General features: G+C 39.4%; 1 protein-coding gene across 1 annotated transcript; it reads right to left on the reverse strand.

Moving 5' to 3' along the window:
- Window positions 1-8,216: 8,216 nt before the first annotated feature.
- Window positions 8,217-12,773, reverse strand: LOC117526716 (CD209 antigen-like protein B). Its single transcript, XM_034188770.1, has 7 exons — window positions 12,629-12,773; window positions 12,286-12,510; window positions 12,096-12,194; window positions 11,202-11,996; window positions 9,346-9,488; window positions 9,020-9,129; window positions 8,217-8,865 (listed from the first exon to the last, which is right to left on the reverse strand). The coding sequence occupies exons 2-7, from the start codon at window positions 12,389-12,391 to the stop codon at window positions 8,727-8,729; spliced, it is 1,392 nt and encodes a 463-aa protein (XP_034044661.1). The 5' UTR covers window positions 12,392-12,510; window positions 12,629-12,773; the 3' UTR covers window positions 8,217-8,726.
- Between the last annotated feature and the right edge of the window lie 2,106 nt (window positions 12,774-14,879).

The following is a 14,879-nucleotide window of genomic DNA, read 5'->3' on the forward strand; positions in this document are numbered from 1 at the left end:
TACATAAAAACACATACAAAAACAACAAAAACATATATAAAATAAAATTAAATAAAAAATAAAATTATGTGCACTAGAGTGCAAAAATAAATAAACAAACAAACAAATAAATAAATAAACATAAAAAAAATTAGAACATCGCTTATTCCAATTAAGGGACAGGAAAATGGTGACGGGGTGGGGGAGGGCTGTGGGTGGAGCCTATCCCAGCAGTCATTCTTCAGGTAGAAATGGGCGTAACCAAAGGCTCCACTTCTCCATCAAATTTAATTAAAATCCCTGTACTATTTTTTTGAGTTATGGGGTCCATAATTTGAAAAACCTTGGACCTTCATTCTCCTGCAAAGACATGAACATCGCTAAATACTTCTGTCCAGTGATATTATGGCTCCATAAGCTCTTCCCAAGTGTCTCTCAACCTCAAAATGTCAAAAGTCTATGGACTCGGATGTCACTGATGAGGTTAGTCTGAATCAAGTCCTGAAAAATGCAGAAGGATTCAACAGGTTGAGAAAATGCTTCCTAAACCCAACAACTGCAAACAGAATGGAAAGCAGCTGAGGATGGTCGCGTCAGTGTTGCACCTCATGTGCAAAAACAGTGTTGACTGCACGTCTTCCAGGTCGGACGCCACGATTATATGGAAGGAAGAAAAGAACGCACTGAGTGTAAATTCATATATTTTATTATAATTCAAAACATATTTTCACTTTCTTGGTTTGGTCACAAAACAAATGGGTGAGATTGTTACTGTTAATTTAAAACTACAATTAAACACGATGCCAGATCGGATAGTTTCACTCACTTTGCAGACGTGTTTGTGCCAGAAGTCACTGTGCAAACTGAAAACACAGCAGACAAGGAAAGCTGTTGTAAAAATACCAAAATCATATCCCATGCGCTGCGCGCGCACACACACACAGACATACACACACATACATGCACACACAGAGTGTTGCATTGGAATTGCAGCTTGTGATGTCTATATAAGGAAGAAAGGAACATATCAGACAGCCCACCCTTCAAATTTCCATTGGTCTCCAATTTATTTTTTTGCCAAAAAAAGAAGTTTCCATGACGCACCTCCTGAGCAGACTACATACTCATGGCGTGGGTGTGATTGGATGCCGTCCACGTCACTCAACAAGCCAACACAATCGAGTGACTGAGGCGAGCTGTGAGGCGGGTGGCAGGCCGTGAATATGTCTGTGGAAGCTTTGCTGAACAGATGAATACTAATGACTTCACCAGGGAGAGGGTGCAAAACAGAAATGGAAGGAGTTTCTCAAGTGCGTCATCACTTTGTCGCAAGTTGCTTCCACCCGCTGCGCCCCCGATCCCCTCTTTTTCACACAAACATACACAAAGATGCAAATATTCACACACAACTTCTCGGTTTCTCTCATGCATATATACAGTTTTGCACGGCACCTCTCCCACATATAATAAATGTGACATCTGTTTCCTTTTTCATTCCCAGGTATCTTACTTGTTTGCAAATGCATTCCTTTCAAAGTGCTGCTGGCACCAAACATTCTTGATTGTGTGAAGTTGAACAGGTGTGTTCTTCTGATTCATACGACTTCACTGTAAGTGTGATTTTGACCTTCTCGTTTTGTCTGGTCGTCCAGTTTTTATGACTCCATCCTGCCCACACTACATTTCCATCTACTTTTTGCTTAGGTTCTACATAAGTTTCATTATCCTGTTGCAGTTGGCTCCAAATAATGCTCATCCTTTTATGGTTCAACATTTTTGTCCTTTTGCAACAATTGTGAAGGCAACAAGGTTACGCTTTGAAATACACATTTTGGGAAGGACATGTGAATTTAATCCAGCAACAAAACACATTGCAAAACTACTGGAACAAGTGTTTTCTTTGTGGAAAAAAGAAAGAAAAACAAGAACAATCAGAGATTTCTGATGCCCCCCAATCTGGATCCAGATCACCAATGGAGTGCAGTGGAGTCTTCCATGCCCTAATGTCTACCTGTAGTGCAAATTTGGTGAGAATCTGTGCAATAGTTTTGACATAATCCTTCAAAGCCTATATAAAGTGAAAGCTTGATCCAGAATCTGGATCTGGATCCATATCACCTCCAAAATTCAGTGGAGTCTTCCTTGACCTAATATGTGTCCGTGGTGAAAATGTGGCAAGAATCCGTGAAGTAGTTTTGACGTAGTCCTTCAAAGCCTATATGAAGTGAAACGTGATCCAGAATCTGGATCTGGGTCACCGCCAAAATTCTTCCGTGGTCAAATATCTATCTGTCTTGAAAATTTCGTCAAACTCTGTGCAGTAGTTTTGATGTAATCTTGCCAACAGTCAGGCAGACAGACAAATAAATAAATGCCAATGAGTTTATTACATCATATATATATATATATATATATATATATATATATATATATATATATATATATATATATATATATATATATATATATATATATCAAGCTATAACACATTTTCAATACATACTGAAGAAATCATGAGACACAACCAAGATGAGATAGATAGATAGATAGATAGATAGATAGATAGATAGATAGATAGATAGATAGATAGATAGATAGATAGATAGATAGATCAGTGTTACTGTTTTTATCTTACCAAATAATGCAAAAACCCAACTCTGCTGTTGGAAATGGGATCATTAAGTAGTTTGTTCAGTAGAGGGTGCTGTGGCAGGGCTGTTTACAATATGGTCAAGCATGGCTGGGACCCCCACCATCTCTTGGTCACATCAACTGCAAGAGACAAAGGCAGTGACCAGCTACCATTAACTTTCAATCTGAGTGGGCGCTTTACAGCCTAAAGAGAAAAGTGGTTGTTATACAGCGAGTTCGGTGGGGCTAAAACAAAAGAAGTGTATTTTGTGAAAATGCAGAGTGATAACACATGGTGACTGCCAGTCGGAGTGAAGGCAGCATGATGACAATGAGATGTATGTTGGCAGCATGGGGGATTAGTGGTTAGCACTGTTGCTCAACAGCAAGAAGGTCATGGGTTCGATTCCCACCTGTGGCTTTTCTGCATGGGTTTGCTCCCACATTTAAAAGACATGCTGGTTAGGTGAATTGGAAACTTTGTAATTGTTCAGGTCTCCCTTGCAAAAGAAATCTCAATCTCAATGGGACTAACCTGGTTAAATTAAAATTAAATGTTAGTTGATGGTTATATTTAGTTATTTATAATAAAGTTCATGTTTAAAGTGCAAAACATCAAGTCTTAATTACATTCCCTTGTCAAAAGGGTTTAATCATTAAATGTTTGGAATCATTGCTATTATATTCCTATTGAAATCCTTCTCTGTGACAGTCCACCATGAATCTGTAAAACAGCTGATTCAACAGATAAAAGCTGCAAATGTTTACCAATCACAGTCACAGAAGCCTATAACTCCTTCACAGCTGCTATAGATGTCTTGGTGGTTTCCCTCGCTCGTCTCCTTTTTGAAACCTGCCTACTCCAGACAATTTATCATACGGTACCATACTGTTTGCATTCATAATATTTGATAGAAATTAAGTCTAAGACATATTGAGTGACTTGAAAATTTTCATGTATTCATCCCCTGACTTTTTTGTAAATCCATAAATTGCATTTTTGTCCAAATACTTATGGACTCAACTGTAATAATGACAATGTAGACAAGTGTTGCTGTTGTCAAATCCCATCCTTGACTTTTTTCAAGATTACTGGCTGTAAAAGTGATTATTTAATTGGGTTAAAGTCGATTAGTTTTATGCAATTCAATATTTAGGGTATTGAATTTTTATTTAATTTAGAGAGTATCATAGAGATTTATTTTCAGTTTTTCACTTTAAAGAGCATCCTTAGATCTTATTTTTTTCCAGATTTTTTTTTTTTTTGTGTGTGTGTTTAGTTATGATGTGATGTCATAAAGCAATCAAAAGTAATAAAAGCCACAGAGGAGAGGGAGCAGTTTGAAGCCTAGATGATGTTCTCTTTGGTAACTTATGATCTCTTTGGTAAATTACGTCCACCTCCTGTGCATGTGTTCGTGCACATGGGTAACACTGCAGAAAATAGATGCATAACCCAGCATGTGTGTTTGACAAAAGGCTGGGAAAAGGTGAAAAGTCACTGACTCCAATATGCCGTGGAAAACAGAGTTTGTGTTGAGAGAAAGATGAGAAGGAAAACTGGTGTGAGAAATGGAGGGAGACAGAAAGACAGCTACAGAAGAGGTGTGACGTTTGACTCACTGACTTGGATCCGTTTGCAGGCGAGAACATTTGGGCGGCTTAAGTCTGCCTGCGAACACACACGTGAAAATGCACCCTCGCTGGCAGGGTTTGGTGTCGCTTGTAAGCCATCAGAAAGGCCCACTGGGAGACAGACGTTCTTCATGACATCACACAAGCTAAGTCCATGCGCATGCACAGACCTGCACACGTTAAAAAGTGCACATTTACATGCACATTCAGCTACACATTCTCCCAAATGGTTGGACCCAAAAATATCTGCACATTTTACACAACATGAGTGTTTGTGTGTTTTTTTAACTTGATATTTCAGGATTTCTGAACTTTGGCTGCGTCGTGCACTCTGCTGTGTGCTCGTTCACCTCTCAAACAGATTTTTAAAAAGCCCTGCTTTTACAGAATTATTAATATATGCAACACAAAAATACCAACCAAACATGCAAATGCAAAACAGCACTCATACATATACAGACAACAAACGTGCATTCAGGCAAACGTGTGTATTAGATTTCTGTATTCTGCATAGTATGCAAAAGTGGAGCATTCTGGAATTGGGCCTGGACCATTTTGGAATTCTGCTAGTGTATAAGACCTATGGAAGTTTTATTGCTTCTCAATTTGGAAAAAGTAATCACAAAAGCTTTTGGAGGCTGCAGCCAAGACTTTAGGAATCACTGCCCAAAACCCATTCGGTTAAAGTCATTTGCATGGTTGCTAAGCAGCTGATATATCACGTTGAGACCCTTGTCCGAACACTGGAAGGGTGCTGCTTAAGAGCTTTATGAACTTCCTGAACAGAAAAAAGTACAAAGCTGAAAGGTTGACCAGCGTACTTTGGGAGGCCTGTGCAAGACGTCACAGAGACAGATCCCACAGAGTCAAACAAAGAGCCAGAAGATATAAAATTTTTGTTAAAACAATTCAACATCTCCATCCTATCACAGACAAGAACAGAATCCTTTAAAACATAGGTAGATAGAACCTGAGAGCTTTTACTCACAGAGAGACGCAATAACTTTCCAAAATTTCTCTGGGTTGTTTCGGTTATTAGTGGTGACAAACAAATAACTTTCTCATTTGGCTTTCTTTATAAAAGAAGAGCATTTGTTTCTTAGTTTTCACAAAACAAGCCAATCAGTGGTAGAACCCGTTCTGCTTGTCTTCACCCAAGCCAGGTTACGCTCATGATTAGTATCTGCCAGCTCTGGGGAGAACCAGGGATTATCTCGCCCCTTTACCCTGAATCTCCTTATTGGGCATGTTTATTTACTCCATGCATAAAACAATCCCTAAAAGAATGTCCAAGCTATCCCTACATCAGGGATAAGTCCAGTTTTTTCCAATCAAAATTTGACAAATCGTGGTGATATGCTTGTTCATTAAAATGTTTAAGAGTCCTCTTTTTAATGATACAAGGTTTTGATTTGGGCACCTTAATGTTTCTGACAGCAGCAACAACACGGTGGTCACTTATATCACTGCAGAAAACACCAAGGCATGATAATTTACAAGGAACATTTGTCAAAATCAAATCAATCAAGGTAGACTTCTAAGGGCTTTCGAGGTTTTGATGAGCGGGTAAATTCACAGACTTGGTTAGATTAATAGAGTAACAGAAACACTTAAAATCCTCAGATACTGCTTTATCCAGTATCTGTTCTTATTTTTTAAAACACAGACTTCTCCAATTACATCAGTTAAGTACCATTAGTCTGCCTAAAGGCTACCTATGGTTTAGTTCTGCAATGCCCCCAGTGTCCACATCACCAATGAAATATTGTTCATGCAACCCAATCTCCCGCCATTTCGTGATGGTACCACAAAAAGTAAATTCATGTATAGAATAGATAGAAGACACTTTATTTAACCCAAATGGGAAATTCAGATATCCAATAGCTCATAAATATAACCCCAATTCTAATGAAGTTGGGACGTTGTGTAAAATGTAAATAAAAACAGAATACAATGATTTTAAAATCCTCTTCAACCTATATTCAATTGAATACACCACGAGACCAAGACAAGATATTTAATATTCAAACTAATAGACTTTGTTGTTTTTGTGCAAATATTTGCTCATTTTGAAATGGATTCATGCAACACATTTTAAAAAAGTTGGGACGGGGCAACAAAAGACTGGGAAAGTTGATGAATGCTCAGCGAACACCTAATTGGAAACAGGTGAGTGTCATGATTGGGTATAAAAGGAGCATCCCCAAAAGTCTCAGCCATTCACAAGCAAAGATGGGGCGAGGATCACCACTTTGTGAACAACTCCATGAAAAAATAGTCCAACAATTTAAGAACAATGTTTCTCAACATTCAGTTGCAAGGAATTTAGGATTCCATCATCTACAGTCCATAATATAATCATAAGATTCAGAAAATCTGGAGAACTTTCTATTCGTAAGTGGCAAGGCCAAAAACCAACATTGAATGCCCATGACCTTCAATCCCTCAGGCAGCACTGCATTAAAAACCAACATTATTGTGTAAAGGATCTTACCGCGTGGGCTCAGAAACACTTCAGAAAACCATCGTCAGTTAACACAGTTCGTCGCTACATCTACAAGTGCAAGTTAAAACTCTAATATGCAAAGTGAAAGCTTCTCTGGGCCTGAGCTCATTTGAAATGGACAGACGCAAAGTGGAAAAGTGTACTGTGGTCTGATGAGTCCACATTTCAAATTGTTTTTAGAAATCATGGAGCAACACATGCTGCCATCCAAGCAACATCTTTTTCAGGGACGTCCCTGCTTATTTCAGCAAGACAATGCCAAGACACATTCTGCAAGTGTTACAACAGCATGGCTTCATAGTAAAAGTGTGTGGGTACTAGAGTGGCCTGCCTACAGTCCAGACCTGTTGCCCATTGAAAATGTGTGACGCATTATGAAGCACAAAATTCGACAACGGAGACCCCGGGCTGTTGAACAACTGAAGTCATACATCAAGCAAGAATGGGAAAAAATTCCGCCTACAAAACTTCAACAATTAGTGTCCTCAGTTCCCAAATGCTTATTGAGTGTTGTTAGAAGGAAAGGTGATGTAACACAGTGGTAAACATACCACTGTCCCAGCTTTTTTGAAACGTGTTGCAGGCATCCATTTCAAAATGAGCAAATATTTGGACAAAAACAATAAAGTTTATCAGTTTGAACATTAAATATCTTGTCTTTGTGGTGTAGTCAATTGAATATAGGTTGAAGAGGATTTGCAAATCATTGTATTCTGTTTTTATTTACATTTTACACAGCGTCCCAACTTCATTGGAATTGGGGTTGTACAAACACATCTAAAAAAGGTGCATAAAATCAACACATCACTTTCAAACACCAAAGTATGTATCAATAAATTAAAAATGCCAAATAGTGCAAGCAATAAAACTAATACACGTATTCTCAGAAGTCTTTGGATATCATTAGTTTCTGATAGCATTACAAAAAGTGCCACATTTTCAGAACAAGAGTATGAATTCATCAACTGGTCAATCTTCATTCCTACTCTCAGCTATGGTCATGAGGGATGGGTCATGACCAAAAGAACTTGATTACACGCACAAGCAGCTGAAATGGGCTTTTTCAGGAGGGTGGCTGGTGTCTTCCTTAGAGACCCTCGTGGCTGGTCATTCATGAGGAGCTCAGAGTAGAGTCGCTGCTGGGCTTTTCTACTTTTTTTTTTTTTTTTTTTTTTTTTACTAATAGCCCAATTTCATAGCCTTAAGAGTGTGCATATCATGAATGCTTGGTCTTGTTGGATTTGTGAGAATCTACTGAATCTACTGGTACCTTGTTTCCCATGTAACAATAAGAAATATACTCAAAACCTGGATTAATCTTGTTAGTCACATAGCACTACTATTATTCTGAACACTACTGTATAAAAATATACACATGGACAGATGTGAGGTCCATAACATTGCTATTTTGTAAGAAATTGGGCCACAAATAGCTTCATATTTCATAAACCTGACAAAATGTATGTGAATCATAAAACAAGATGTTTTTTATTCACAATCACACATCTTTTCATACTTCCATGATTTAATACATAAAATACACAAACATTACAGCACAATAATGACACCTGTTAAATACAACAGTCAAAGCCTGGTTAGTGGATGATGAAATACCGTTCACTCTGAACTGGCTAATCATACTGCGCAAAAAGCCATTGCAACATACATTCAGTAACTCAATCTGATATACATTTAAGGAGACAAACTGGTGCAAAATTGATTTTATAAAAATGCCACAATCAATTGTTGGTGTCAAAACATCTTTAACATAATTTTGCGGTATGTACAAATGCAGCTTGTTAATCACAGTGCAGCCATATCATTTAAAATTTTTAATTTTAACACAGAAAACTCCAAAATAATGAGAAATTGATTTTTGCATATTTTAATTCATGAAATCTGACAATTTCCCAAAATGATTGGGAAAGATCTTTGACTTGATTGATGGCTTCATCATCAATTTCATTAAGCAAAATTACATTTCACAGATCCAGTGTGCTTCTGTGCTACAGCTTTCATCATTCCACTCCCCCTGCCTCGTCAAACGATGCCAGAACTCCACACAGTCCTGGTTCCTCCCGCTCATGCTGTTGGGTTGACCTTTAGCCCAAAACCTGCAGCACATAGGGACATGTCCAAAAGAAATGGTGGTTCATGTGATTACTAATGCTTGAGTGACTGAAATCACCATTGTTCAGTTTAACGCATAAAGACAAAAATAATGTTTAGATTTCAAAGTTATGCAGAAATGTGAGCTGAGTCTCTTACGTCTTGGTCAGTGGCGTCCCATCGACCCAAACCCATTGTCCTTCTACGCCTTCATCAGTCAAACCGATCCAAACTTCACTGTCACTTGAATACAAGCCATTGATGAACGACTTTAAGAAAACACACAGAAAATCATCATATTTTACATCTCAGCCACATCATAGCTGTCAGTATTCAGCTCTGCCCAATTCCAAGCTTCTTTAACCACATTTTTGAAGGACCTTGTCCAACACGTTGAAACACGTTTGTTTTAATGTTAACTAAAGAATAAATACAAACACCATCGAGAAGCTGTAGACAAAATGTCTGTCTGCACAAAAACGCACCATTTCTTGTTCGCTGGTTATGATGACCAGGTCAGCTCCTCTGTTCTGACAATCCAATCTGCTGTTGTGCCACGATTTCTGTCCAGAAGCAGCATAGTAGCAGCTGTACTGAAACTTCTTCCAGCCAGCAGGACACGGCTTATCTTTCAATACAAAATATCACAAATCAGTAAAAATGAAGACTGAGATCAAGTCTTTGTTTGACCCTCTGCATGGAGAAGGTTGCAGTCTACATTAGAGCTTATATGGACCCAGAACCCATTTCTGAATTGGGGTTACAACTTGGAAATGTCCTAATTTCAGTGAAAAGAATCAGAGGGCATTAAACAAATCCTGTGTACTCTGGTTGATCATGACACCACTTATACTGGAGAGAGGGGATCAGATCCGGCCTAAAATGTCCTGGTCATGCAACTACTGTATAAATACATATTCAAAATGTTGTGTCTCCACCATAAATCAACTTTAACTGTCTTCATTCAAGAGCAGACACCAAACGTTCTCTAGTTTTCATTAAATTATTACTTATTAATTATAATCATCTTCTATATTGTCCAAGTTCACCCAACCCAGCTGTACATGGGTACTGGACTTCACTGTGGAAGTAACCTGTGATGGACTGGCATCCCGTCATAGGGGAAACATAGACTCTCATCTGCTTCACATTACTGAATCTGGAGATAAGCACCAACACCAAAGGACCTCAGGTCCAAAACAGGAATGACTTCTTTGACTGGAAATGTAATTTTTCATCTAATATTTGCATTGTCCTTTGGCCAACACTTGTCTTAAATGTATTTTTAAATATATTTGGCTTGCCTTGATTAATAATACACCCTATACCAAAATAATTCAGGTCTGGGAACATGCACTGGTGACTGGCAACACATTGCTGCATCCAACACAAATACAGAACCACCTTGGGTCCTGGATGGCACCACTAGCTACAGAAATGGTCCAACCCCATCTCCTGATAATGACCATCTGTCTGTTGCAGCCTGGTGAAACATGGGTGTCCCCTGGACTTTTCCAGCAGTTAAGCAGTTATGCTGCTTTAGACTTAGACTGCTGGGGGGTTCCCATGATGCACTGAGTGTTTCTTTCTCTTTTTGCTCTGTATGCACCACTTTGCATTTAATCATTAGTGATTGATCTCTGCTCTCTTCCACAGCATGTCTTTTTCCTGGTTCTCTCCCTCAGCCCCATCCAGTCCCAGCAGAAGACTGCCCCTCCCTGAGCCTGGTTCTGCTAGAGGTTTCTTCCTGTTAAAAGGGAGTTTTTCCTTCCCACTGTCGCCAAGTGCTTGCTCACAGGGGGTTGTTTTGACCGTTGGGGTTTTTCCGTAATTACTGTATGGCTTTGCCTTACAATATAAAACGCCTTGGGGCAACTGTTTGTTGTGATTTGGTGCTATATAAATAAAATTGATTTGATTTGACTTCCTCAACACTGAGGCACCTGGATCCTGGATCATGCTCAGGGAAGTGCGACACATGGATGTGTTGGTGGAACTGAAATTCCCTCAGAACACCAGATGTTTGTCACTTGTGTGTTTCCGTCACCTAATGCAAAGTCATTCCAGTGGTACCAAATTGCTTTGCCTTGGTGAGTGCCAGTCAGGACCCAAGGTGGTTTCAGAGCGTGAACTTGTGGCAACGACAATTCCGACATGACCTGAGCCTGATATTCATCCTGAGCTTTGCTTGTTTGTTTTTGTTATGGCACAAGATAAGATTTACTCTTTCAGGCATGAAAGTGATGAGAAAACCTAAAGCTTCTGCAATTTTTTCTGAACGACAGTTTCACAACACATATGCTGATGATGCACTTTTTTTCCCCTGCTTTGTTCTGCTGACCTTGAATGGTTGTGTTCAGTTTCTGAACTTCCTGCTGCAGTTTGTCTCTCTCTGCAGTCAGATTGAAGTTGACCATCTTCAGCTGGTCTCTCTCTGCCGTTACATTCATCTTAGTGCTTAGAAGTTCCTCCTTTTCTTGAAGTAAAACGGTGTAACTGGCCTGCAGCTGATCGTTGACCTTCACGAGTATGTCGTAACTGGCCTGCAACTCAGCCATCTCCTTCGTCAGGTTTTGGTGACTGCTTGCAAGCTTCTCCTTCTCACTGGTGGAGATGTTGTAGTGTTTCTGCAGGTTCTCCACAGTTTTGGTCAATAAGTTGCAGCTAAGCTGCAGTTGTTCTCTTGATCTGGTTGCGTTGTTGTACTTGTTCTCTAAATTGTTCCTCTCCTTTACTGCCGTGTCGTAACTTGTCTGTAAGTCCTTGTTGAGTTTGACCACTGACTTGTGTTGTTCGTCTAAGAGGTCTCTGGCCTTAGTCAAAGCCTTGTTATTGGTCTGCAGCTGCTGCTGGCTGGAGTTTAATTGGTTTAAGCTTTGACTTAATGCACTGTTTGCCATCTGTAACTGGCTTTGTTTAACTTTAAGATCATTACTTTCTTGTTTCAGAATGTTGGCATTTGTTTGCAGCTGATTATTCTGCCTGGATAAATAATCATATCTGCCCTGTAGCTGGTCTTTGTCCACTTGGAGGGTTTTTTTGTCCTTTTGTACGGTCTTCAGGTTCTCCTGCAAGTTGTCTTTGACTTTGGTCACTTCGTTGAGACGGTTCTGGTTTTCTCCCTCTAATTTACGATCTGCCGGAGAGGTCAGACTCATGTTATAATGTCACAACTTTTACACCAAAATCTGGCAACTTTGTGAGAATTTCTGGAAAAGAAAAGAAAGAGACTCACAGTGGAGATGCTGACCGATGACTCCAGCCAGCAGAAAAACACACAACAGTCCAAGACCAGCTGCAACCAGCTTGAACGGGTTCCTTCTCAACCCGTTAACTGAACAACAGCAAGCAGTTAAAAATGACAAGTACAACCTTCATGTCACACATTCACTTCAGACTATTAAAACTAAATTAATTTTCCTCACCTGAGTTCTGGAACCTGCTGCCGTTCCCTGAAAGTCGACTGTAGCCAAATTTACTGTCATCGATGTCCATGTTGGTCATTGCAGAGGCACTCGTGTCTGCGGTCATTTTTGTCTGTACTCAACAAGCCTGATCACTGCAGAATCTTAGGAGTAAACAGGAAAGTGTCGGCTTGTGAAACAGCTGCAGAGTTCGGTCCGTCACGGACTCTCGCCCTTTACAGTTGCCTTAAAATATTGACAGAACACAAATGATTATGTTGACAATCAGATTTGTGTTTGTGAGATCAACTGTTGTCAGTTACTTATTAAAAGTTCTCAAAGTTAGAGGTTAATTAAATCTTACCTCTTGTTGCAGAGTTAACGTTTTGTTTGTTACGCTGTAAATCCTTGCAAACGGTCTTTCCACTTCTGGTCAGAGGTGTGGAATTTAAGGCTTCTTCAGGAGGTGGAGCCTGATCCTTCCTCATTGTTCGAGATGGAGTCAACGCACTGAAATCCAATGTAAATTCCGGATGAATAACAAGTCTGATCATGAGCTGTCTGTCCTCAGAACAATTCTGAGAAATCCTGAGTGGGGCTGGGTGGGGGGTGCATTGTGCTCCATCCTTGTGGTTCTAACCTGGTTGAATATTTGGGTCTAGTTGCTTAACTGATGCAACCACAACAGGGGTCACATGCGTATCTCCTCCTGGTTAATCATTCCACTGAGCTGAAGTTTCTCCTCTCTGCTGTTTTTGTTGATGTTGTTTGTTTTCATGTTTTTTTTTATTTGTTAGTTTTTCAGTTCAACAGAACGGTGTCTCTGAGTGCACAAAATGACACCGAGTGCGGATATTAAGATAAGCACATTTTCACCCAGATTGCTGAAGTATGCAATTTTCCTATTGAGTCAAACATCTGAGTCAGATCATTTCCCCAAGATCTGCTGAAACTTTGCATAAAACCACTTCGAGGCAGACTAGTAATATCACAGTATCCAGAAAGTATTACACAACTGAAAGTAGTGAACTTACTCTCATTCAAAAAAGTTCACATGCAGTCAGATCCATAAGAATCTACACAGTGACTTTTTTTTTGGGGGGGGGGGGGGGGGGGGTGTTGTGCCTCTGTATGTCCCCATGCTCACTTTACCAGCAAAAAAAAAAAAAATGTTATCGTCTGAAAGTTATCGGAACTAAATTTATCGGAAGATAATTGGTCCGATGATGGTTTTAAATAGTAGAGAAGCTTGAATCCTCGACTGGACTGGGTTGCTTGACAGATTCAAGCTTCTCTACTATGGAAACCACCTGGACAACTGAGAGCCTACACAGACACGATGGTTTTAAATCTTATCTGAAAAGCTAATCCACTAGCAAAAACATTAGCTTCGATAATTATCTGCTATCAGATGAGATGAACTGTGCCCACCGCTGGACCTGGACAATTACGAAGTTTCCAATTCACCTAATCTGCATCTCTTTAAATGTGGGAGGAAACCAAAGCACCCGGAGGAAACCCACACAAACAACACACAGAAAGACCACTGGTGGAACTCGAACCCATGACCTTCGTGGTTTGAGGCAACAGTGCTAACCACTAATCCACTGTGAACCCAAAGCAGCGTTTGTTCTGATTTTTGATCATGTCTGGCAGAGGGCGGAGCTCCTTTCTTTTGTTTTCGGGTACTATTACCTCAGACACTACACTTTAAATACTTTTGCACTTTTCTGTCCTTATTGTTGAAATGTCTTGTCCTGTCATCACCGAGGGAAGGTGAGAAATGAAATTTCAATTCCTTGTATGTCTAGTACATGTGACGAATTGACAATAAAGCTGACTTTGACTTTGACTTTGACAAACTGGCTTAAGCCATTTTATCCCATTGTTGCATTTTTTTTTGGATCGTGGGATGATCATAGTAGAACGCTGCTTGCCCTGTGGATTAGCCCTGAAGAATACAGTTTCTATGTGGATGAAACACCAAAACACACAGAAAAAGCTGTAACACACTTTATAATAACTATACACATTTGTTAAGTATTGGCTAGCTATTAGTTGATACTTTGTTCAATGATTTAAAGCGTTGTTCAAACATTAATTGTCATCAGTAAATAATTTGGAGACATAGTTATAAATGCTTTGTTCCTGGTTAATAACCCCTCAAGAATGTGTTTATTAACTGAATTAATGTGTTAGACAATTCCAGATTAAATAATATTTAAGTTGTTGTATGGTTTATAAGCTCAGCTAGAATATGAAAGTTAATGCTTAACAAAGTGTACACTTTGTTAATGCTTAACAAAGTGAATGAAAATGAGGCACTTTTCATCACAATATCACAAACCAATAGATTAATGTATAGTGTGTGCTTCTGAATCACGACTTGCCAAGAGACCAGGTTGTGCATGTCAAAGAATCCAGTGGACCTTTACTTTTGTGACCAAGCGTTCGCATAGTTAGAACTATTCCATTTATGAATCCTTTTAACTCAACGAATAATTTGCATCACTTTTCCCCCAAATTGGAGCAACTTAAATTTTTGGCCCCTGTACAAACTGAAATGAATCAGCCGGTCTGCTCTGTGTCAGCCTGATCCCATCAGATCTCAGAAG

This window comes from Thalassophryne amazonica, chromosome 15, assembly GCF_902500255.1.
Source record: "Thalassophryne amazonica chromosome 15, fThaAma1.1, whole genome shotgun sequence".
Taxonomy (NCBI): domain Eukaryota; kingdom Metazoa; phylum Chordata; class Actinopteri; order Batrachoidiformes; family Batrachoididae; genus Thalassophryne; species Thalassophryne amazonica.

Coding starts and splice junctions, on each gene's coding strand:
- LOC117526716 (XM_034188770.1), bottom strand. CDS start 12,391: ATGACCGCAGACACGAGTGCCTCTGCAATGACCAACATGGACATCGAT. Junction 12,195..12,285: donor CAGCAGGTTCCAGAACTCAG/GTGAGGAAAATT, acceptor GCTGTTGTTCAG/TTAACGGGTTGAGAAGGAAC. Junction 9,130..9,345: donor TAACCAGCGAACAAGAAATG/GTGCGTTTTTGT, acceptor GTTTTCTTAAAG/TCGTTCATCAATGGCTTGTA.